Source organism: Choloepus didactylus, chromosome 2 (genome assembly GCF_015220235.1).
Source record: "Choloepus didactylus isolate mChoDid1 chromosome 2, mChoDid1.pri, whole genome shotgun sequence".
Classification (NCBI taxonomy): domain Eukaryota; kingdom Metazoa; phylum Chordata; class Mammalia; order Pilosa; family Megalonychidae; genus Choloepus; species Choloepus didactylus.
In genome coordinates this window covers 201,263,512-201,290,258 of record NC_051308.1, presented here as the reverse complement: position 1 = coordinate 201,290,258, position 26,747 = coordinate 201,263,512, and the positions used below count along the sequence as shown (strand labels likewise).

The 26,747-nt window shown below is 38.2% G+C and overlaps 1 protein-coding gene across 4 annotated transcripts in view; it reads right to left on the bottom strand.

The window, feature by feature from the left end:
• ATPAF1 (ATP synthase mitochondrial F1 complex assembly factor 1) overlaps positions 1-26,747 on the bottom strand; it is a 53,446-nt gene that overhangs the window by 9,181 nt on the left and 17,518 nt on the right. For 2 of the 4 annotated variants that reach the window (XM_037827306.1, XM_037827305.1), the window contains one exon: positions 26,219-26,326. The exons of 1 other annotated variant lie outside the window; for it this stretch is intronic. In XM_037827306.1, coding sequence (XP_037683234.1) covers positions 26,219-26,326 — 108 coding nt within the window. Of the gene's footprint in view, positions 1-10,876; positions 10,934-26,218; positions 26,327-26,747 lie in introns of those variants that run through there. One more of the 4 variants, XM_037827307.1, reaches the window with a different exon arrangement.

The window sequence follows — 26,747 nt, the reverse complement described above, 5'->3', positions numbered from 1 at the left end:
ATCCAATCAAGAATTTAAGATAAAGAAACATTCAGTCATCAAGTAAAAGCATAATACCTTTTCTACCGCAAAACTATGACCGAGATTCTCTAAAGAGTTTCTGTGTTCATGAATAGATTTATAGTCCACTTTCATAGCCATTGCTAACTTCCCTATATAATGACTAAATCACCCACCACATTACCTTCTTTAATTATCAGCCCTTCTTGAATTTTTCTGTTTTTAGCTAATAGTACTTAAAGCGTCAGACTCTAGATTAAACCCTGAGTAGGAGTATTAGGAAATCTCTTAATATAATTTTTCATTTTAATGTTTCAAAGAAGAAAAATTTCATGATCTCTTAGAGGTTGCTGTAAAATTAACACCTATATTAAACTAAAATTCCTAGTAAAATAAAGGATAAAGGCCACTTCTCTAACCCAATTTCTAAAATCTACCTCAAAATAATAGTCATTTTCAAGGTTAACAGTAAAATACTACAAATGTTGCTATTAAATTAAGATGTCTAAAGATGCTCAACATCATTCCATCAGGGAAGTGCAAATCAAAATGAAAATGAGAGACCATCTCACACTCATTAGAATAGCTATTATTAAGAAAACGGAAAATAAGTGTGGAGAGGATATGGAGAACTAGGGACACTTGTTTATTGTTGGTGGGAATGTAAAATGGTGGAGCCATTGTGGAAGACAGTTTGGTGGTCCATCAGAAAGTTAAGCAAATAATTAAATCAACATACGATATATTAATCCTACTTCTAGGTTTATACCCCAAAGAATTGAAAACAGGGACTCAAACAGATATTAGCACACCAATGTTCATAGGGGCATTATTCATAACTGCCAAAAGATGGAAGCAATTCAAGGTGCCCATCAACAGACAACTGGATAAACAAAATGCAGTATGTCTATAGAACATATAAAGGAATAAAGATCGGATATATACAACATGGATGAACCTTAAAGACATCATGTTGAGTGAAATAAGCCAGATAAAAGGACAAGAACTGCATGAGCTCATTTATACGAAATAAGCAGAATATGCAAATTCATAGAATCAGAAACTAAAATACAGGTTACCAGGGGCTGGCAGGGGAGAGGAATGAGGAATTAATGTTTAATTGGTACAGAGTTTCTATTTAGGGTGATAGAAAAGTTGTGGCAATGGATGATGGTGATGGAGGCACAACTTTCTGAATGTGATTAATACCACTGAATCGTAGTTTTGAAAAGGGATAAAAAGGAAATTTTAAGTTGTATATAAGTCATGACACACACACACCCCCACACAAACCCACACAACACAAAGTATGAAACCCAATGTAAACATTGGGCTAAAGTTACTAGCATGATTACAATAATACTGTTTCATTAATTGTGACGAAAGTACTACACTGATGCAAAATGTTAATAATAGGGAAAACCATGTGTGTGTGAGGGGTGTATACAGGAATTCTGTACTTTCTGCATGATTTTTTTTGTAAACGTACAACTGCTCTAATAAAAAAATAACAAACAAACAAACAAACAAACAAAAAAAACTGGTAGGATTACCTTGTATCTACACTGCCTCTCCTCCCCATTCCTTCACTGACTCAGTGAGGAGCTGGCCCAGGTTCCCAGTATGGGTCCTGTTCCTGGTTTGAGGGAGCAGAGTAACCCGTGTGTACATACTGGGAGCATGTATGTCTGGCCCAGTCTCTCCAGTGGCAGCCTGAGAGACTGAACCAGGACACTTATTTCAGGCTTGCCAACCATGAACTTGCCCAGTTCACAGAACTTTCTGACAGAACGCTGAGGGAGAGCAGTCAAGTTGTGGCTATCTGGGGCAAGGGATTGCTGGTTGTAGGACATACAGTGCAGTATCTGGGACCATGAGAAAACAGTTTCCTAGACAAGAGGGGACATTTGTATCCCTGTAAACAGAGGTGTTCCTAGGGCCATAGGAGGCATGTTCAAGACAAGACACATGCATAGAAAGGATCAGGGAACTCCCTATATGCTTTGGCTTGGAGCTATTCTCTAAACTCATTGCACAGATAACCTTTGAAGGAGAGCACTTACACAGGTCAATGTGCAAAGACTGGGAAAGGTATTCTCTTTTTTTCCTTATTTTTTGTTTCATTAGCTCCTGACATTAAAGGAAAACTCAGCCATAACACTAACTGGATATAAGCTAAGGAACAGACACCTCAGAGTCTAAATTCCAGCGATAACAATAAAATATCAAAATGTCCAGGTTTCATCAAAAGATTATAAAATATAACAAAGAAACAGGAAATGATGGCCCAAGCAATGGAGATTAAATAGAAACCAATGAGGAGGATCAGACGTGGGACATACAAAACAAAAACTTTTAAAAAAAGACCCACACTGTACCATGTTATAATCAAACTGTTGAATGCCAAAGAGAAAGAGAGAATTCTGAAAGTCTCAAGAGAGAAGCAACGTGCCACGTACAAGGGAGCCTCAATAAGATTAAATGCCGATTTCTTGTGGCAACCTGTGGAGGAAAGAAGGCAGTGGGATGACATATTTAAAGTGGTGAAAGTAAAAATTTACCAACCAAAAATGAGGGAGCAATTAAGACATTCCCAAATAAACAAAAGGGGAGGGAGTTTGTCACTACTAGACTCAATCCTACAGGAGATACTAAAGAGAGTTCTGCAGGTTGAAAGGGAAGGACAACAGGTAAGAGATTAAAGATGCAAGAAGAAATAAAGATCTCCAGTGAGGGTAATGACATGGGTAAATATAAATGTCAGCATTATTGTATTTGTACCACCACTTTTTACTTCCTACAGAATCTAAAAGGCAAATGTAGAAAAATGTAACTGTAAATCAGTGGTTTTAGACTAATAAAGTGTACACATTTAATCTGTGAGAACTACATAAAGGTGGGGGAACACAGGGATACAGAAACATAGTTTGTATATACTATTGAAGTTGGTACCAAAGCAAATGAGATTGTTACAGACTTAGGATGTTAAATTGAAGCCCCAAGGTAATTACAAAGACAATTGCAAGAGAATATGCAAGCTCACAGAGACAGAAATTAGAATGCAGGTTGCCAGTGGTGGGGGTAAGGGGAAATGGGGAGTTAATACATAATGGGTCTAGGGTTTCTGTTTGGAGAGATGGGAAAGTCTTTAATGGAAGGTGGTGAGGGTACCACAATATTGTGATGTGATTAATCCCATTGAATGGTATGCTTGGAAGTGGTTGAGATGGGAAAGTTTATGTTGTGTGTGTGTGTATGTATGTATGTGTGTATATATATTCCCACAATTAAAAAAAGAAAGAAAGGAAAAAAGAAAAAACAACTAAAGAGACAATGACAATTAAATGCAATACATGATCCTGGAATGGATCTTACAAGAGAGGAGAAAAAGCCTCAAAAGGACATTATTGGGACATACAAAAAATTGGAATATAGATTGTAAACTTCATATCAATGTTAAATTTCTTGAACTTGATAACTGCACTTACGGTGGTTACAAAAGTGAATATCTTTGTTCTTAAGAAATCTACATAGCAGTATTAAGTGTTCAAAGAGCATAACGCATATAACCTACTCTCAAGTGTTCAGAAAAAGGAAGATAGAATAGACAGGCAATGAGACAGACAAAGAGATGGATAGATGGCTAGACAGATATAATGATATTGCAAAGGTGGCAAAATGTTAAAATTGGTGGATCTGTGTCTCTAGGAGTGGGGTGGGGGGATGGAGGTAACTTGGAGTTCTCTGTATGGGGTTAGTATAAATTTTTTAACTGTCCTGTAGGTTTGAAAGTATTTCAAAATGAAAAGTAAAAAGAAAGCAAAAAAGAATTAAAAACAAAAAATTCAGCTCTTACTTTTGCTTCTTACATGTGCAATTCTAGCTAGTCAGAGGGACTTACTCATTATCACTGTTCAAATGGCCAAAATCAAATCCCGAAAGATAGTGGAAAATTCCCACTAAAAACTGACTGTAAAAGTGTTCTCTGTCCAGCCACAGAGCGATGAAGACAGGTTTATAAATACCACAGGCTGCTTCACCTCTATTCCTCCCATGGAACGTTAAGGTCATTTCTCACAAGCAGGCACTAATCTCTGAGACGGGTTCTTCAATCAAGTCTTTTTCCAAAAGGCTGGCTATATTGTATTAATAGAATTTTAGAGCTGGCAAGGACCTCAGACATCACCCAGTCCTCATTTACTAGGCAAGGAAACTAAGGCAGATGAGGTTCAGGGATATGCCCAAGGTCATGTGGCTAACAAGTGGCAGAGCCAGGACCAGACTTCAGATGACTAGATTCCCAGGCTGGTATTCCCCCCACTTTTGCCTGTTACTCTTCCTGATGGGGTAAGATAATTAAGATTGATCAAAGTGGTTCACTGTACCTCATTAATTTTACCTTCCTTAGGTTCAAATGTGCCTCAAGAACAAACCTTTTCTAAAGCAAATGCACTGCCATAATATGAGGCAGATATCACTACTCTCTGATCCCCTGAGCTGTAGAACCTCTGATAGCAACTTTTTGGTGATGGTGGAGGTCAGGGTAATTTCAGTTGTACTTAATTCTAAAACACCTCTGTTCAAACTTGTCTAGAGTCCTAGGAGCTCTACAGAAGTGCCTCGGTCCTTCCACCTGTGTTTTAGCTGCTTTATCCTGGATTTTACATAGCAAAATTTTTTTTGGGTAAAGGGTTCCTTCCATGACTTTAAAAAGAAATTTGAACGGTTGAGAGAGGAAGGTGGGGAGCATGTGAGACACCACAAGAAAGGAGGAAAGATAACGACTGGGACTGTGTAACTTGGTGAAATCTAGAGTATTCAACAATTGTGATAAAATATACAAATATGTTCTTTTACGAGGGAGAACAAGCAAATGTCAACCTTGCAAGGTGTTAAAAATGGGGAGGCATTGGGGGAGGGATGCAATCAGCATAAACTAGAGACTGTAACTAATAGAATCATTGTATTATGCTTCCTTTAATGTAACAAAGATGATATACCAAGGTGAATGCAGATAAGAGAGGGGGATAGGGGAGGCATGTTAGACACTTGACATTGGTGGTATTGTCTGATTCTTTATTCTACTTTGATTTAAGGTTATTTTTCCTTTTGCTGCTTCCTAGCTGTCATTTTTTTTTCCTCTTTCTTTTGCCTCTCTACCTTCTTTGACTCTCCCTCCAGCCTTGTGGAAGAAATGTAGATGCTCTTATATAGATAGTGGTGAAGGTGGTGAACACATAAATGTATGACCATGCAGAAAACCATCGATTATTTACTTGGGATGGAATGTATGGTGAGTGAACAAAACCATATTTAAAAAAAATGGGTTGATGACAAAACCTCGAGGGCAATATACTGAGTGAAATAAGCCAGACACATTAGGACAATTCAGGGTCTCACTGATAGGAACTAATTATAATATGTAAACTCATAGACATGAAATTTAAGGTACCAAGATATAGGACGAGGCTTAAGAATGAGGAGTGGTTGCTTAGTATGAGCAGAATGTTCAATTAGGATGAACTTAAATGTCTGGAAATGAACAGGGGTGTTGGTAGCAAGATGTGAGAATAACTTACAGCGTCGAATGGTGTGTGAATGAGGTGGATAGGGGAAGCTCAGAGTCATATATATCACCAGAAGGAAAGTTGGAGGTCAAAAGACGGGAATGTATAAAACTGAATCCTATGGTGGGCAATGTCCATGATCAACTGTACAAATACTAGAAATCGCTTCCATGAACCAGAACGAATGTATGACAATACAATTAGAAGTTAATAATAGAGGGGCATATAGGGAAGAACTATATACCTATTACAAACTATATACTACAGTTAGTAGTATTTCAACATTTTTTCATAAACAGTAACAAATATACTATACCAATACTATGAGTCAACAATTGAGGGGGATTGGTTAGGGATAGGGGAGGATTAGAGTTTCCTTTTCTTTTTTTCTTTTTTCATCTTTCACTTTATTTCTTGTCTGGAGTAATGAAAAGTTTCTAAAAACTGAACAAAAATTAAGTGTGATGGATGCACAGCTGTATGAGGGTTCCCAGGGGCAAGTGATTGTACACTTTGGATCTTTGGATAATTGTATGGTATCTGAACAATCTCAGTAAACATGAAAAAAAAAAAAATAAAAGGATAAAAAAAAAAAAAAAGAAATTTGAAGACCACTAGTATGGTCGGTAGGGAGGTAAGACAGAGACATACATGCATTTGTCTGCTTCTCATGGCTATGGAACATTCCCCCTGCCCCCAACTCTTGTAACCCTCTTGTCTCTTGTTCTCTTGACTCTCAATGTGTCTATTCCCTTTCCAAGACTCAAGAAGAAAACACACTAACTCCCTGTGTTGTTCAACATATTAACAAGCCTGACACCTCTCTCTCTCTCTTTCTCTCTATCTTCCTATCTATCGTCGATTTCCAAGTCCTGTCTGTTTTACCCCCTATATATTTCTGGGGCCATTTTCTTTCCTCCATCCCTATTACCAGTGCTCTAGTTCAGATCTTCACTACTTCTTGCCTTAACTATTTCAACTGTCTTCTAAATGACCACACTGACTAGGATAGAAGTGCAGAAGTTATAGGATGCAAAAGTCATTAAGGTTAAGGTTTTGAAATACAATGTGAACAGGTCACTCCCTGTTCAAAACACTTGAATGACTCTTCCATGACAACAGCCTAAAGCTAAGCCTGTAAACACAACCCACTAACCTGTGTTTTTTTCACCAGCAATACCAAACTGTTTGCATACCCCAAGTTATTTTATGCCTCCTAGCATTTATTTATGCTATTCTGTCTGGAATATTCTTCCTTCCTTTCTAAATTTTATTGGAGTAACATACATATAAAACACAAAATTTGCCATTTTATCCATTTTTAAGTGTAAAAGTAAGTGGCATTGATTAATTTTACAAATGCTGTGCTACCATCACTACCATCCATTACCCAATCTTTTCCATCACCCCAAATGGAAATCTGTACTCCCTATTTCTCCTTTACTCCAGTCCCTGGTAACCTCTTATCTCACTTTCTGACTCTGACTTGACCTATTCTAGATATTTCATATAAGTGGAATCATACAATATTTGTCCTTTTGGGTCTGGCTTATTTCACTTAGCATAAACTTCATTCCTTTTTAACTGAGTAATATTCCATTGTATGTATATGCCACATTTTGTTTGTCCATTCATCTGTTGACGAATATTAGGTGGTTTTTACCTTTTGGCTACTGTGAATAATGCTGCTATGAACACTGATGTACAAGTATCTGAGTTTCCATTTTCAATTCTCTTGCTATATATCTAGAAGTGGAATTACTGGGTCATATGGTAATTCTATGTTTAACTTTTTAAGGAACCACCCAAATTGTTTTGCAGTGGACACACCATTTATATTCCCACTGACAATGAACGAGGGTTCAAATTCTCCGCATTGTTCCCAAGTGTTTAACACGTTATTTTTTTTATTATTATTTTTTATAAAAGCCATTCTAGTTAGTATGAAGTGGAATCTCATTGTGAGTTTGATTTGAATTCCCCTAATGGCTAATGATACTGAGCATCTTTTCATGTGTTTATTGGCCATTTGTATATCTTTTTTGGGGAAATGTCTGTTCAAGTCCTTTGCCCATTTTTCAACTGGATTGTTTTTTGTTGTTGTTGTTGTTGCATTGTAGTTCTTTATATATTCTGGATATTAAACCCTTATCAGATATATGACTTGCAACTATTTTCTCCCATTCTGTAGGTTGTCTTTGATGCACAAATGTACAGAATATTTTTTCTTTCATTGCTTGTGCTTTTTTTAAATTTTATTTATTTTTTTAATTAAGATTTATTCACATATCATACAATCATCCAAAGTATATAATCCATTGATCACATTGCCATCATATAGTTGATCTACTTTTTTTTAAAAAACATTTTCCTTGTACCAGAAAAAAGCGAAAGTAAGAATAAAAAGTTAAGAGTAAAAACAGAACGCCCAAATTGTTCCCCCTGCCCTATTTTTCCTTTAGTTTTTTTTTTTTTTTTCCTCCATTTCTCAACTCATCTATCCATACACTGGATAAAGGGGAGTGTGATTCACATGGCTTTAACAATGTGTTACTTGTGCTTTTAGGTATCATATCTAAGAATCCATTGCCAAATCCATGATCATGGAGATTTCCCCCTGTATTTTCTTCTAAGATTTGTATAGTTTTAGCTCTTAAATTTAGGTCATTGATCCATTTTGAGTTAATTTTCTGTATATGTTGTAAGATAGGGGATCAATGTCATTCTTTTAAATGTGGAAATCCAGTTTTTCCAGTACCATTTGTTGAGGAGACTGTTCTTTCTCCATGAAAGAACCTTTGTCGAAAATCAATTGGTCGTAATTACGTGTCCTTATTTCTGGCTCTTAATTCTATTCCATTGGCCTACATGTCTATCTTTATGACAGTACCACAGCATTTTGATTACTGTAGTTTTGTAGTACAATTTGAAACCAGGAAGCATGAGTCCTCCAACTTTATTATTTTCAGTATTGCTTTGGTGATCTGGGTCCCCTTGCAATTCCATATGAATTGGGGAATGGCTTTTCCCATTTCTTAAAAAAAAAGGCTGCTTAAATTTTCACAAGGATTACACTGATTCTGTAGATCACTTCTGGAAATCAATATCTTAATACTAAGTCCTCCAATCCACGAACACAGGATGATTTTCCATTTATTTAGGTCTTCTTTAATTTCTTTCAGCAATGTTTTATAATTTTTAGTATACATCTCTTTCACCTCCTTGGTTAAATTTATTCCTAATTGTCAATGGAATTGTTTTCTTGATTTTCTTTTTGGGTTGTTTATTGCTGGTGTATAGAAACATGACTGATTTTGCTAAATCCATTTATTAGTTCTAGAAGTTTTCTTGAGGATTTTTTGGGATTTTCTAGATAATAGGATCATCTTTTAATTCTTCCTTTCCATTTGGATGCCTTTTATTTCTTTTACTTGCCTTATTGCTCTGGATAGTACTTCCAGTATAATGTTGAATAGCAGTGGTAAAAGTGGACACTTTTTTGTCTTGTTTTTAATTTTAGGGGGAAAGATTTAAGTCTTTTACAATTGACTATGATGTTAGCTGTGGCTTTTTCATAAATGCCCTTTATAATGTTAAGGAAGCTCCCATATATTCCTAATTTTCTGAGTTTTTTTTTTTTTTAAATCATAAAAGGGTGTTGGATTTTGTCAAATCCTTTTTCTGTGTCAAGTGAGATGACTATGTAGTTTGTTCGTTCATTCTATTAATCTGGTGTATTACATTAATTGATTTTTGTGTGTTGAACCACCCTTGTATTCCTGGTACAAATGACACTTAATCATGGTTTATAATCCTTTTAATATGCTGTTGGATTCAGTTTCCAGTATTTTGTTGAGGATTTTTGCTTCTATCTATTCATAAGAGATATTGGTCTTTAATTTTCTTTTCTTGTGCTTTTCTGGCTTTGAGATCAGGATAATGTTGGCATTGTAGAATGAGTTAGGAACTGTCCCCTGCTCTTTTAATTTTTTGTTAGGGTTTGAGATGGATTGGTGTTTTCCCTTCTTTCTTTATCTGGCTAAACTCCTGCTCATCACTGAAGGTTTGACACAGGTGGTCATCTCCAGGAAAACTTTTTAATCCCTCTGGGCTAGGGACCCCTCCTTAATGCTTCCCCAGCATGCTGTGCATGTCTCTATCCCAGTGAAATCATTTACTGACACAGATAAGGAAACAAACAAGGCTGGGTTTTAAAAATATTCTTCTCAATCTTCAGCATTAATTAGTTCAGAAGACCCTCTAGTTTCTATGTATCTCCATCCATTTGAGCCTAAGGCTTTACTGTATTTGGCAATATATGTCCCAAATACATATTTATGCATGAGTATGCAGGGGACCATATGTTCATAGGACATGTCTATATTTCCCATCATCTTTATCATATACCTCTAAAATAAATTATAATGTGCTTAGTTCTTTACTACAGTGGACACTCACAATCTCACAATCATGTGGATTTATACAAGGCTGATATGTGCTGTCTGATATGCTGTAGAATTCTATAAGGCTAGGGAGCAATTTTTTTTTGAATCTGTAGATTTTATTGAGATATATTCACATACCATAAATTCCATCCAAAATATACAATGTCTCACAGTATCATCACCTAGTTGTACAATCATCGCACTCAATTTTAAACCATTTTCACTGCTCCAAAAAGAAAAACATCAGAAAGACACAATAAAAGAAAACCCAGAACACACCCCATATCCCTTATCCACCCCCCACCCCCCAATTACTGATCCCTAGTATTGGTGTGGTTCACCTGCTACTATTTATGAAAGAATATTAAGGTATTACTGTTAACCATAGTCTGTAGCTTGCAATATGTAATTTTCCCCCATATACCACTCTATTATTAACTCTTTGTACATGTGTCATACATTTGCACTAGTTCATGCAAGAACTTATTTATACTTGTAGTGTTAATTGGTAACATACACGACTCTAAACAACCCATTTCAACAAAATTCACTTATAATACAGCACTATTACTTACAATGCCAATAACGAGCTACACTTACCTCTATCAATTTCCAAACATTTAAGTTTAACTGCATGAAAAATTCTGTACTTATTAGGTAACCGCTTCTTCTTCTCTACCTTCTGTCTACTTTTAGGTACCCTATATTCTAGGTTTTAAGACTCTGAGTTTACACATTTTACTTAGTTCATATTAGTGAAATCATACAATATCTGTCCTTTTGCATCCGACTTATTTCACTCAGCATTATGTCCTCAAGGTTCATCCATGTTGTTGCATGCTTCAGGACCTCATTCCTTCTTACTGCTGCAGAAATATTCTATCGTATGTATATACCACATTCTGTTTATCCACTCACCTGCTGATAGACAATTGGACTGCTTCAATCTTTTAGCAATTGTGAATAACGCCACTATGAACATTGGTGTGCAAATGTCTGTTCGTGTCCATGCTTTCAGATCTTCTGGGTATATACTGAGTAGCAGAATTGCCGGGTCATAGGGCAACACAGTATTTCATTTTTTGAGGAACTGCCAAACTGTCTTCCACAGTGGCTGTACCATTTTACATCCCCACCAGCAGTGAGTAAGTGTTAATATTTCTCCACATCCTATCCAACACTTGTAGTTCCCTGATTGTTTAATAGTGGCCATTCTTACAGGTGTGAGATGATAGCTCATTGTGGTTTTGATTTGCATTTCCCTAGTAACTAATGAAGATGAACATCTTTTCATGTGCTTTTTAGCTATTTGTATTTTCTATTTGGAGAACTGTCTATTCATATCTTTTGCCCATTTTATAATTGGGTTGTTTGTCCTTTTATTGTTGAGTTGTAGGATTTCTTTATATATACTAGATATCAAACCCTTATCAGATCTATGGCTACCAAATATTTTCTCCCATTAAATTGCCTTCTTTTTCACCCTTTTGACAAAGACCCTTGAGGCACAAAAGTGTTCAGTCCTGAGGAGTTGCCATTTATCTATTTTTTTCTTTCATTGCTTATGCTCTGGGTGTAAGGTCTAAGAAGCTACCTCCTATCACTAGGTCTTAAAGATGTTTCCCTATATTTTCTTCTAGGAGTTTTACGGTAGCGGCTCTTATATTTGGGTCTTTGATAACACTCTGAGTTAATTTTTGTATAAGGAGTGAAGTAAGGGTCCTCTTTCATTCTTTTGATTATGGATAACCAGTTCTCCCAGCACCATTTATTGAAGAGACTATTCTGTCCCAGTTCAGTGGATTTGGGGGCTTTGTCAAAAATCAATTGACCACAGATCTGAGGGTCTATTTCTGAACTCTCAATTTGATTCCATTGATCAATATGTCTATCTTTGTGCCAGTACCATGCTATTTTGACCACCGTGGCTTTATAATAAGCTTTAAAGTCAGGAAGTATAAGTCATCCCACTTCATCATTCTTTTTTAGGATGTCTTTGGCTATCTGAGGCCCCTTTCCCTTCCAAATAAATTTGATAACTTTTCTAAGTCTGCAAAGTATGTTGTTGGAATTTTGATTGGTATTGTGTCGAATCTGTAGACCAATTTAGGTAGAATTGACATCTTAACAACATTAGCCTTCCTATCCATGAACATGGAATTCTTTTCATCTATTTAGGTCTTCTTTGATTTCTTTTAGCAGTGTTTTGTTTTGTAGTTTTCTGTGTACAGGTTCTTTACAACCTTTTATTCCTAGACACTTGATTCTTTTAGTTGCTATTCTGAATGGAATTTTTTAATTGCCCCCTTGATTTGCTCATTACTAGTGTATAGAAATACTACTGATTTTTGCACATTAATCTTATATCCCGCCACTTTGCTGAATTTATTAGTTCAAGTAGCTTTGTCATAGATTTCTTGGGATTTTCCAAATATCATGTCGTATCATCTGCAAATAAGGAGAGTTTTACTTCTTCCTTTCCAATCTGGGTGCCTTTTATTTCCTTCTCTTGCCTAATTGCTCTAGCTAGAACATCTAGCACAATGTTGAATAACAGTAGTGACAGTAGGCATCCTTGTCTCTTTCCCGATCTTAGGGGGAAGGCTTTCAGTCTCTCACCGTTAGTACAATATTGGCTGTGGGTTTTTCATATATGCCTTTATCATATTGAGGAAGTTTCCTTCAATTCCTACCTTTTGAAGTGTTTTTATCAAAAAAGGATACTGAATTTTGTTGAATGCTTTTTCAGCATCAGTGGAGATGATCACGTGATTTTTCCCTTTCAATTTGTTAATGTGTTGTATTACATTAATTGATTTTCTTGTGACAAACTACCCTTGTACGCCTGTAATATAAATCCTACTTGGTTGTGGTGTACAATTGTTTTAATGTGCTGCTGGTTTTGATTTGCAAGTATTTCTGTTAAGAATTTTTGCATCTATATTCATCAGGGAGATTGGCCTGTAGTTTTCCTTCATTGTAGCATCTTTATCAGGATTTGGTGTTTTATGATGTTAGCTTCACAGAATGAGTTAGGTAGCATTCCCTTTTTTTCAATTTTTTGGAAAAATCTGAGCAGGAATGGTGTTAGTTCTTCTTGGAATGTTGGAACCCATATAGCCCTGGGCTTTCTTTGTAGGGCGGTTTTTGATGACTGATTCAATCTCTTTACTTATGATTGGTTTGTTGAGGTCTTCTATTTCTTCTCAAGTCAGTATAGGTTGTTCATGTGTTTGATGCTTAGGTTGAAGTGTTAACTTGGCCAGGTGATAGTGCCCAGTTGTCTGGTCAAGCAAACAGTGGCTAACTGTTACCTCTGGTTAATAAATGAGAAGGCTGGTTTATTAAATTATCAGTCAACTGATTCCATCTGTGGCTGATTACATCTATGATCAATTAAGGGAGTATCTTCCACATTGAGAGAATCCAATCAATTGAAAGCTTTTAAGGGAGAAGAGAGAACTTTCACTTTTTCTTCAGTCAGTCAGCCTGTCCCAGGGAGGTCATTGAAGATGTTCATTGAACTTGCTACCTTGTGGCCTGCCCTATAGAATTTGGACTCGTACATCCTACCCTACAGAATTTGGACTCATGCACCCCACAGTTGTGTGAGACTTTATAGACTCTCATATTCACAGATATCTCCTATTGGTTCTGTTTCCCTAGAGAACCCTGACTAATAGAGCTTGGTCCTGGGAGTGGTTCTTGAGAAACAGGATCTTAAAATGAGCTTTCACAATTGGTTTTCTACTCTGATTAGATTCAAAGGCACTAATCGCCTTTTTTTCCAATAATCAAGATGGCCTGCTAGTCCATGGTGTGAGTTGGCAATACAGATATGCAAAATATCACCATTTGATTCTCCTAATCATACCTGGTATGCAGCCACTGATCTGGCAAATGCTTTTTTCCCAATCGCTATTAGTAAGGACGACCAGAAACTCTTTGCTTTCACTGGCAAGGCCATCAGTATACCTTCACTGTCCAACCTCAGGGGTATATCTACTCTCTGGCCCTATGTCATAATCTTGTCCACAGGGACCTTGATCATTTCCCCCTCCCACAAGACATTACACTGGTCCATTATATTGATGATATATATTGATTTTGAATGGTCTTAGTGAGCAAGAAGTATCAACTACTCTAGAATTATTGGTAAGGCATTTGCCTGTCAGAGAATGGGAGATAAATCTAACAAAAATACAGGGACCTTCTACCTCAGTAAAATTTCTAGGTATCCAGTGGTGTAGGGAATGTTGAGATATCTCTTCTAAGGTGAAGGATAAGCTGTTGCATCTGGCCCCTCCTATGACCAAAAAGAGGTACAATGCCTAGTTGGCCTTTTGGATTTGGAAACAACACATTCCTCATTTGGGTGTGCTACTCCGGCCCATTTACTAAGTGACCAGAAAAGCTTCTAGTTTTGAGTGGTGACCGGAACAAGAGGGGGTTCTGCAACAGGTCCAGGCTCTGTGTAAGCTGCTCTGCCACTTGGACCATATGATCCAGCTAATCTGATGGTGCTGGAAGTGCCAGTGGCAAACAGAGATGCTGCTTAGAGCCTCTGACAGGCTCCTGTAAGAGAATCATAATGCAAGCCCTTAGGATTTTGCAGTAAAGCCTTACCATCCTCTGCAGATAACTACTCTCCTTTTGAGAAACAAGCTTTTGGTCTTCTACCGGGCCTTAGAGACAGATGCTTAACCATGGGCCACCAAGTTACCATGAGACCTGAGTTGCCTATCATGAGCTAGGTGTTGTCTGACCTGCCAAGCTATAAGGTGGGCATGCACAGCAGCACTCCATCATAAAATGGAAATTGTATACATGAGATAGGGTTCGAGTGGCTCCTGAAAGCACTAAGTTACACTGAGGAAATGTCCCAAATGCCCATGGCCTCCACTCCTGTCACATTACCTTCTCTTTCCCAGCCAGAGCTATGGCCTCTTGAGGAGTTCCTTACAATCAGATGACTGAGGAAGAGAAAACTTGGGCCTGGTTTACATATGGTTCTGCACGATATGGAAAGCTACAGCACTGTAGTCCCTTTCTGGGATGTCCCTGAAGGACAGTTGTGAGAGGAAATCCTCCCAGTGGGTGGACTTTCAAGCAACGGATACTGATTGTTCGTTTTGCTTGGAAGGAGAACTGGCCAGAGGTGCATTTGTAAACTGATTCATGGGTTGTTGCTAATGGTGTGGCTGGACAGTCAGGGACTTAGAAGGAGCATGATTGGAAAACTGGCGAGAGTTCGGGGGAAGAGGTATGTGGATAGACCTTTCTAAGTAGGCAAAAAAATTAAGATATTTGTGTCCCATGTGAATGCTCATCCAAGGGTGACTTCAGCAGAACGTTTTAATAATCAAGTGGTTCGTGATCAGCACCACAAATACAGATAGGGGCTTGCATGACATACTTCTAAGGTATGACATTAGCACAGAGAGCTGACAACAGAAGAATATATGGGAAAAATCTATATATTGCATACTAGGGACTATAATTAATAGGAATAACATACTAGTACTACACAAATACTAGGGGACAAATAATTAAGGGCTGACAAGAGGTACAAGATGTTTTGGGTTATGAGAATCGTTTAAAATGGAGAGTGATGAGGATTGTACAACTTGGTGATGAAAATGTGAGACATGGATGGATTATTGTGGACATAACATATGCTATGTGAACTTAGGAACCCCCTACTTTATAAATCAAGCCTTTGATCTTGAAGCTTGCTTGGGTGAAACTGAGGGTTGTAAAGGGGAGGCGAAGCCCACCTATAATTATGCCTAGGAGTCACCTCCAGAGAACCTGTTGTGTTGTGCAAATGTGGACTTTCTCTCTCTAAGCCTAACTGTGTAAATAAATTCATCATCCTTCCCCCCCCCCCCCGCCATGGGACAGGACCCCCCAGATGAATGAGTCTTCCTGGTGATGTGGGACATGGATTCCACGAATGAACCTGACCATGGCATTGAGGGATTGAGAATGCCCTTTTGACCAAAAGGGGAGAAAGAAAGGCAACAAAATAAGGTTTCAGCAGCTAAGAGAATTAAAATAGAGTCAAGAGGCTGTCCTGGAGATTACTCCTATGCAAGCTTCACCGAGATATGCCAAATGATCATAGAATGATAAGCCCAAGTCAACAGTAGTCCTCAAAACCTTAAAGAATACCTGGTTCCCTATCTGAGACTCTATAAAGGTTTCAATCACTAAGTTTATTCTTCAGAAACTTAAATTCTTCAGAGAACTCCTATGCCAGCTAAGTCCCAAAACCCAGAGGCAATAGCCTCTTCAAGAACATCAACTAAATGTGTTCCCTTTTCTTATAAAGTTGACAACCTTTTTAACATGAACAACTTAGGGTGGTCACAGCCTAGACATCCCTGAAGATTGGGAAAGTGATTAAACTAGAGGAAGCGGTAGGAACAGACAAGATGGAATTTAACAAAGGATTATGAATACTGAATCTTTATATAATTTTCTTTTCTTTTTCTAGCTGGGGTATTAGAATAGCTAGAAGGAAAGAACTGAAATCGTAGAACTGTAACACATAGCATCCTTTGCAATTTGTTTTATGGCTACTTATTAATTTATAATTTGAAAGCTATCACCTTTTTGTATATATGTTATTTTTCACAATAAGGAAATAACTGAAACTACAGTACTATAACTCATAATAACTTTAGAAATTTCCTATATAACTACTTTTTAAAGCATACTTTTGTATATATGTTATATTTCACATAAGGAAATAACTGAAACTGTGGAACCGTAACCTATAATATTCTTTGAAATTTGTTCTCTACTTGTTAAATTTCACTTGGAAAGTTATCACTTCTACGTACATGTTATATTCTATAATAAAAAATATGATATTAAAAAAATCAAGTGGTTAAGATGACGTGTTTTGTAGATACCAGTGAGCTTCTTTCTCCAGCCACTCCTGTCATTGTCCAATGGGTTCATGAACAAAGTGGTCACAGTGGTACGGATGGAGGTTACACATGAGCTCAGTAACATGGACTTCCACTCACCAAGGCCGACCTGGCTATAGCCACTGCTGAGTGCCCAACCTGCCAGTAGCAGAGACCCATACTCAGTCCCCAATATGGCACCATTCCCTGAGTTGATCAGCCTGATACCTGGCAGCAGGTTGATTACATTGGACCATTTCTATCATGGAATGGGCAGCAATTTGTTCTACCTGGAATAGACAAACTCCAGATACAGGTTTGCCTTCCCTGCACACAACGCTTCTGCCAAAACTACCATCTGTGCACTTACAGATGCCTTATCCACCATCATGGTATTCCACACAGCATTGCTTCTGATCAAGAAACCCACTTCACAGCAAATGAAGTACAGGAATGGACACATGCTCATGTAATTCTCTGGTCTTACCATGTTCCCCATCATCCAGAGGCAGCTGTGTTGACAGAACAATGGAATGGCCTGCTGAAAACTCAGTTATGGTACCAACTAGGTGGCAGTACCTTGCAGGGCTGGGGCAATGTTCTATAGGAGGCTATAGTGTGCTCTGAATCATCATCCATTCTATGGTGCTGCTTCTCCCATAGCCAGGATTCACAGGTCCAGGAATCAAAGGGTGGAAATGGGAGTGGCACCACTCCCTATCACCCCTCGTGATCTACTACAAAAATTTTTGCTTACTGTCCCTACAACATTAAGCTCTGCTGGTCTACAGGTCTTAGTTCCAAAAGGTGGAGTGCTCCTACCAGGAGACACAATAATAATTCCACTGAACTGGAAGTTAAGACTGCTACCTGACCACTTTGGGCTTCTCATGCCTCTGAATCAACGGGCAAGGAAGGGGATTACCGTACTGGCTAGAGTAATTGACCCTGATTATCAAGGGGAAATAGCACTGCAACTACACAATGGAGGCAAAGAGTTTTCCTGGAATATAGGAGTTCCCCTAGGGCATCTCTTAGTACTACCATGCCCTGTGACTAAAATCAATGGAAAACTGTAACAATCCAATCCAGGCAAGACTACCAAAGGCCCAGAAGTTTCAGGAATGAAGGTTTGGGTCACCTCACTAGGCAAAGAACCATGGCCAGCTTAAGTGCTTGCTGAGGGTAAAGGGAACATGGAATGGGTAGTGGAAAAAGGTAATGATTAATATGAACTACGACCATGTAACCAGTTACAGAAAGAAGGACTGTGATGGTATATTTCCTCCTTGTTTTGAATGTATTTGTACATAAAGCAAATATCTTTGTTTTGTTCTCTATCTTATCTCCTTATCATATGACGTAAGTTGTACTGTTCATTTTGTAGTATTTAAGTTATATGATATCAAGTTTAAGAGTGAATGTTACCCAAGGATTTCACCCTATCCTGGAGAGATTTAGCGCGTTTCTGGTTGGATGGGGGATTAGCTGAGTATTGTTAGGCAAAACATACGTCTGTTATGGTGTTCTATTTGGAGAACAAGAATGGTTTAAGGTGATGTATTTAGTTGCCATGTTGAAAGGGGTGAACTGTGATGGTTAGGTTCATGTGTCAACTTGGCCAGGTGATGGTGCCCAGTTGTCTGGTCAAGCAAACAGGGGCCCAACAGTTACTGCAAAGACATTTTGTGGTTGGTTAATAAATCAGAAGGCTGGTTTATTAAATCACCAGTCAACTGATTCCATCTGTGACTGATTACATCTATGATCAACTAAGAGAGTATTTTCCACAATGAGAGAATCCAGTCAGCTGGATTTAATCCAATCAGTTGAAGGCTTTTAAGGGAGAAGAAAGAACTTTCATTTTTTATTCAGCCAGCCAACCTTTCCTGGGGAGGTCATCGAAGACATTCATTGGACTTGCCAGTTTGTGGCCTGCCTTATGGAATTTGGACTCGTGCATCTCCTCAGTTGCATGAGACTACTTTTATAGAATCTCGTAACAGATCTCTCCTGCTGGTTGTTTCCCTGGAGATCCCTGACTAATAAGAGTGTGTTTCTAAGAAATTGTCCATTTCATCTAGGTTGTCTAATTTGTTTGCATACAATTGATCTTTTTTATTTCTTCAGGGTCTATGGTAATGACCCCCCTTTCATTTCTGATTTTATTTATTTGCATCTTTTCTTTTTGACTTTGTCAGTCTAGCTAAGGATTTGTCAATCTTGTTAATCTTCTCGAAGAATGAACTTTTGGTTTTATTGATTCTCCCTATTGTTTCTTTTTGTTCAGCAATTCATTCATTTAGACTTTAATCTTTGTTATTTATTTTATTCTACTTGCTTTAGAGTTAATTTGCTGCTCTTTCTCTAGTTTATTCAGTTGTTCAGTTAGGTCTTTGTTTTAGTTCTTTCTTCCTTTGGTAATGTAGGTATTCAGAGCTATAAATTTCCATCTCAGCACCACCTCTGCTGCATCCCTGTAAGTTTTGATATGTTGTATTCTCATTTTCATTTGTCCCCAGATATTTACTGATTTCTCTTGTAATTTCTTCTTTGATCCATTGATTGTTTAAGAGTGTGCTGTTTAACTCCATATATTTGTGAAAATTCCAATTCTTTGGTGGTTATTGATTTCCAGCTTCATTCTGTTTTGATCAGAGAAAGTGCTGCGAATAATTTCAATCTTTTTAAATTTTTTAACACCTATTTTGTGTCCCAGTGTATGACCTATCCTGGAGAATGTTCCATGAGCACTTGAGAAGAATGTATATCCTGCTGTTTTGGGGTGCAATGATCTATATATGTCTGTTAGGTCTAATTCATTTATCACAGTATTTAGGTTCTCTATTTCCTTACTGATCCTCTGTCTAGTTGTTCTATTTATTGAAGAAAGTGGTACACTGAAGTCTCTCACTATTACTGTAGAAATGTCTATTGATCTCTTCAGTTTTGCCAATGTTTGCCTCATGTATTTTGGAGCACCTTGACTGGGTGCATAAACATCTATGATTGTTATTTCTTCTTGATGAATTACCCCTTTTATTAATATATAGTATCCTTCCTTGTCTCTTATGGCATCTTTAATTTAAAGTCTATTTTATCTGGTATTAGATAACAAAACCCCAGGTTTTGTTTTTTTTTTTTTTTTTGGTTATTGCTTGTGTGGAATATCTTTTTCCATTTCTCACTTACAACCTACTTGTATCTTTGTATCTAAAATGAATCTCCTGTAAAGAGCATATAGATTAATCATATTTTTTAATCCATTCTGCCAATCTGTGTCTTTTTATTGGGGAGTTTAATCTATTAACATTCAATGTTATTACTGTAAAAGCTATCTTTACTTCAACCCTTTTATCACTTGGCTTTTGTTTGTCAGATCCAGAATTTTTCTCTTTTCATCCTTTTAGTTACCCTTACTGCTACTCAACATTTCTATAGCCTCTATCTCCCATCTTTTTTTTTTCAGCCAACAGAACTCCCTTTAGTATTTCTTGCAGGGCAAGTCTCTTGTTAACAAATTCTCTCAGCATTTGTTTATCTGTTAAAATTTTTAAACTCTCCCTCACTTTTGAAGGACAGCTTGGCTGGATAAAGAATTCTCAGCTGGCAATTTTTCTCTTTCAGAATCTTAAAAATATCATATCGCTGCCTTCTCCCCTCTATGGTGCCCAGTGAGTAGTCAGTGCTTAGCCTTATGTGGCTTCCCCTGTATGTGGTGAATTGCTTTCCTCTTGTGGCTTTCAGGATTCTCTCCTCATTAGCATTTGACAGTCCAATTAATATGTGTCTTGGAGTGGGTCTATTTGGATTTATTAATACGTTGGGCTTCTTTGATTTTCATATTTTTGTCTTTTATAAAGGTTGGGAAGTTTTCTCCAATTATATGCTCAAATAATCTTCCTAGCCCTTTACTCTTCTCCTCTCCTGGGACACCAATGATTCTTATACTCGTGTGCTTCACATTGTCCATCATTTCCCTGAGATTCAATTCAACTTCTCCATCTTTCCCACCATTTGTTCTTTTGTGCATTTGAATTCAGTTCTCTGGCCTTTAGTTCACTTATTCTTTCTTCTGCCTCTTAAATCTGCTGCTATGTGTCTCTAGTATATTTTTAATTTGATCTATAGTATCTTTCATTTTCATAAGATCAGCTATTTTTCTATTTATTCTTTCAAATTCTTCTTTATGCTCTTCTAGTGTCTTCTTGATATCCTATATCTGTTTAGCTATTTCATTGAAGTTATTTAGGAGATTTGTTTGAACATCTTTGATCAGTTGTTTGAAAATCTGTGTCTCTTCCGGCCTTTTAATTTGATCATCTTGCTTCTTCATGTACTCTGTGATTTTTTTACTGGTTTCCTGATATTAGATTATCTTGATAAGATTATCTGAAAAGTTGATTTTCCTCACTCGTCTAAGATTTTGTAGCTGCTTGGGTTTGCACTGAAGGTTTCCTTTGGCACTTGGTTTGTCAGTAATTCCCAGCCAAACCAAGGCTAGGGCCTAATGCAGGGGGTGCAATCCTTTACAGAAGCGTTAGAGCCTGGACAGAAAAGCAGCTTGCTAGACTGCACTTTCCTAGTCTTCCCAGCAGGTGGCACTCTTGGGCCACCTCTTCCCCACAACCTTGCCTCTCCCAGACTGTGGCAGCCTGCTGGGCAGGGACCTGACCAGGCAACAATCCAGTAAGGCAGCAGGCCTCCAATACTGCAAGCTGCAACCTCCGGGGCTGGGAGGTAGGCACTGTGCACCTTGGTGGAGACCCCGCTTGTGGGCACAATGGGTCTGGTGATTCCCACACTCCTGGGTGGAAAGACTCTGGGCTGTGGGACCGAGAGGTTCAACTTCCCTAGCCAGCAGCTGGCCCAGGAGTACACTGCTTTTTGTTAGCCCACAAAACCCAGTCTGGTGTGCACCTGCAGGCCTCAGGGGTAGGAAAAGGGTGCCTAGCATTGCAATGCAGCTCCCTTGTCCTCACCTCTCTACTTGTGTACACAGTGAGCACCCTGGGCCTCCATGGAGAAAGGATCCAGGCAGCAGGACCCAGAATGTCTCTGTCACCGGCCAATTGTCAGGTCGGCACTGCTCTGCATGTCCCTCTCTCCTCTTGATGGGGGGTGGCTTCCCAGTCTTCTGTAAATCCAGGCGCCCGCAGCAGCCTGCCTCAGGGATGGGGGGTAGGCACTGTGCACCACAGCAGGGTCTCTGTGTGTACTCTGTGTGTAGATAAAGTGAGTGCTGGCTCCTGGGTTCCTGCATGGGAGGCTGCAGGACTGAGAGGGTAGACTCCCTGAGCTGGCAGTTGTTGAAGTATGGGAGTGCCACTCGTTGGCTGCCTGATCCAGCCAGTGCACAGCAGCAAGCCTCAGGGGTGGTTACAATTGAGCAAACTCACCCTAACTTCCCAGTTGTAGTCTCTCTGCTTTTTCATCCAGGTCTTCCTTATATAATGCAGAGGTCCTTTTCTGGTCACCTGAACCCTGAACTGCTGTCCTGGTCATTTTCTGCCTATTCTCCAGTTGTTGCACGGTGGAGGAGTGAGCTCTGCCTATCCTATTCTGCCGTCTTCCTGACAGTCTCCTTCCTATCTAGGGAGCAAATTTTAATGATGATGGTAATTGTGCGGCAGTTTCAGACCAGAGTGACATGGTAAAAATCCAAAAAGCAGAAAGGGCTTCCTCTGGCGCTAGGGTCTACTTTTAATATGGTTAAATGCTGTGCCTTGCTATGATCAGAATCTCTATATCACTCGTTCCCTTGGTCAAATCTTAAACCTTGACATTAATGGTAACTATATCCCCCCCAATCTCAATTTCAAACATCCGCACACTGTCTACTATTTCCTACCTTTCTAGCTCACTGTCTCTGGTTTCCTAACTCCAACAATCCTTTAACACTACTAGGACCCACAGTTCTTACTATCTCTAACCTACATATGTTTTCACTTTCCTCTTTATCTGGTTTCCATTCCATGGTCAATAATTACGATCATTCCTTTGCATTTACGTTTAACTTCTTAGTTCCTCTCTTACTTCATTATACTACTTGGCTAAACCAAAATCCTAGTTAAATCAAATTCTCTCCCCTTTCTCTTCTGTGCTATAACTGCATGGCCATTCTCTCTACCATTCTCTTAGATAAGGATCAGCAAACATTTTGTAAGGAGCATATAATAAACATTTTAGGCTTTGTGGACCATATAGTCTCTGTTACAACTACTCAACTCTGCTGTTGTAGCATGAAAAGCAGCCACAGACAATATGTAAACAAATGAGCATGGCTGTATTCCAACAAAACTTTGTCACTGAAATTTGAATTTCATGCAGTTTTCATGTCATGAAATATTATTTAAATTTTTTCCCTACCCATTAAAAAATGTAGAAAAAAATTCTTAACACATGGGCCATATACAAACTGGTAGTAGGCTGGATTTGGACCACAGAATGTCGTTTGCCAACCCCTATCTTAGACAACAATTTAATACTTTCTCTTTCCCACTCAAATGTCCAACACCTATTCTTCTGTTCTTATTCTAAGCTAATGCTCTTGCTCCCTTTTCACTAAGAAATCAGAAGATTAATTTCCATAAACTACCACTACCTCTGTCTATTCAACTATATCTGTGTTCTTACCTTGGCTTCTCTCCTGTTTTGGATAAACTAACACTAGCTAATACTCCTGGAAAAAGTCAACCCCTCATTCCCAGACTTGGCCCTTAAAAATCTCACTTCAATAACTCTCCCCTCTTTCTTCTGCATTATCAGTATTTCCCCTTTTCTACTGGACTTTCCATCAGCACAAAAACATGATGTTATTTCTCCCATGTTGAAAACAAAACAAAAACTCTTCCCTCCAACTAATACCCTATTCTCTTTCTTCACAGAAAACCCCTTGAAAGAGCTGTTTATGCGTACTCTTTCTAATTTCTCTTTCCATTCTCTTTTAAATCTACTCCAATCATGCTTTTACCTCACCACTCCTTTGAAACTGTTCTTACAAAGGCCCCCAATAGCTTCTATTCTGCAAATCTTAGCTAGTTGAGCATTCTATATCATTTGAAACATTTTATTCTCTTAGCTTCCACGACATTCTACCATTTGTTTTCCTCCTACTTCACTGACTGTTCCTTCTTACTCTTCTTTGCTGATTCTTCTTCATTCTCAAGGTTCAATTCTTAGACCTATTTTCTTTCCGATCTTTACTTACTTTCTTTGTTATTTCATTCAGTCCCGTGATTTTTTTTTGCTTGTTTTGTTTTATTCAGTCCCATGATTTTAAAAGACAATCTGTAAGCTGACAACTCCCCTATATTTATAGCCTGGACCTCTTCCCTGAACTCCAGGTTCATATATCTAATTGCCACTACTTGGACATCTAATAGGCACCTCAGACTTAATATGTCTAAAATTAATCTCTTGATCTTCCCCTCAAACCTGATCCTACTGTAATCTTGTGTATCTCAGTTAATGGTGACTCCATTTTTCTGGATAGGAATTTGGGTCATTTTCAGTTGAGAGTGATGGAAGGAAGAGTCTAAGTGGAAGGAAGAATGGAAGAATTGGTACTGGACAGTTTCATGAATAGTAGATAGGGAAGCAGAGTGTCTACCGTGCCCAAAGATTGGGGCCTACTGCTATTGTGAGATACTAGCTAAGTGGCAACACTTAAGGTTTCCCTCTATGTAGCAGTTAAGAGAGAAAGGGAAAAGAAGTGGATGCTGTAATGAAGAATCTCAGGGGGAAGAGGCACTAAAGTACCCATTATTCTGAGAACATCTTGAACTTAAACCCTGCCAGATAAATGAGACTGAAATGAGCAAGGACTAGAAAAACAAGGCTGTTCAGTAATCATAAAACTGCTCCTGGCACCTTGATGTGCAGAGAAAACAAACATGACAGATGTCATTAGCTATGGGCATATAGTTGATGCTCTATCCCAGTGATTCTCTTCTAGGGATGGGAAAAGGAGAAAGGAAAATCACTATATATGATGAATGTTGTATACGTCAACAGTGGGACAGAAGATAAAAAACTGAAAGCTATTCCAGACTTTGAACTCTTCTCTACACTTAAGAAGCCATTTGTTTGTCCACAATCTCTTACCTGAAATCCTAGGGCTAGATGTGATTTGGGTTCGGAATTACTGGATTATAGAAAGGTAGTAAGGTACCAATACCATATAACTGTATGTTATGCAACTTCCCATAATCAAACACATTAATATTTCTCTAGTAAAACGTATGAATATTTCATACCAAATGGAATTAATAAAGACTACAAACAGACTCATATCAGTTGAAGTAAAGGTTTAACTACTAAATGAGTTCAAGTTAGGTATGGTTTTGTGGCCAAATGAGTTATGAAAAACTTTGTTTTTAGAGCTTTTTGGTTTTCAGAATTTTGAATAAATGATTGACGATCTGTACTAATTTCAACTTGAAAGAACTTAAATAAGATAAAATTATTGATAATTTTAAAGTAAATAGGAAACAAAATACATGTAGATCTGTGGGATTTTACCTCTCAAGAACTTTGGCAGACAACTGGGCAGATGAAATCACTGCCCTCCCACTTTGTGGGATCTGACACCCAGGGGAGTGAATCTCCCTGGCAACGTGGAATATGACTCCCTGGGAGGAATCTAGACCCAGCATCGTGGGATGGAGGACATCTTCTTGACCAAAAGGGGGATGTGAAAGGAAATAAAATAAGTTTTAGTGGCTGAGAGATTCCAAAAGGAGCCGAGAGGTCACTCTAGTCGGCACTCTTATGCACAATATAGACAACCCTTTATAGGTTCTAATGAATTGGAACAGCTAGCAGTAAATACCTAAAACTATCAAACTACAACCCAGAACCCGTGAATCTTGAAGATGATTGTAAAAAAATGTAGCTTATGAGGGGTGACAATGTGATTGGGAAAGCCATATGGACCACGCTCCCCTATGTCCAGCGTATGGATGAATGAGTAGAAAAATGGGGGCAAAAACAAAACAAAACAAAACAACCCAGTGTTCTTTTTTACTTTAATTGTTTGTTTTCACATTAATTTTTATTCTTATTATATTTGTGTGTGTGATAATGAAAATGTTCAAAAATTAATTTTGGTGATGAATGCACAACTATATAATGGTACTGTGAACAACTGAATGTACACTTTGTATGACTGCATGGTATGTGAAAATATCTCAATAAAAATGAATTAAAAAAAAAAAAAGGGCTTTGGCAGAATAATACCAGCTTCAGGGCCATTAGAAAATACAAAGTAGTAAAAGTTGATTCTTACCAGAAATGTGGAGTCCATTTCTGCTGTCATCAGCACTATGCCCTTTTCTTCCTTAAGTTCAGGGTAGTGGTATAAAATCAGCTGGCTGGCTGCAGCTTCTCCACGGGTCTACAATGAGGAACGCTTATCAAGATTCAATAAGGTAACGCCACAACAATTTCAGAGAAATAGAGAATCAGGACGAAATTTTGGCTCTTAATAGCCCCTCGGGTGGCTAGTGAGTTGAAGGACTGTATGTGGAGGGAAGGTCAGGCCTGCCAAGGCACAGTGAAACTGACAGTTTATATGGTGTTATTTGTGTCTTCAATTGGAAAAGGTTTGGCTTTCTTCCCAGAAAATGTTTACAGTAGGCAGTGAATCTTTCATCTTGGCCATACATTTAAAAACAAAAGGGTACAAGCAGCTACCAAATCAAGTTCTAAAGAAAGCAATGTGCCTGTGTAATTGCCACTTTTATGTACTAGTGCATTTCACAGCTGAAATCTACTCCCCTTAGCTGGCTCTAAAGACCGAACTCTTCTAAGCTTTA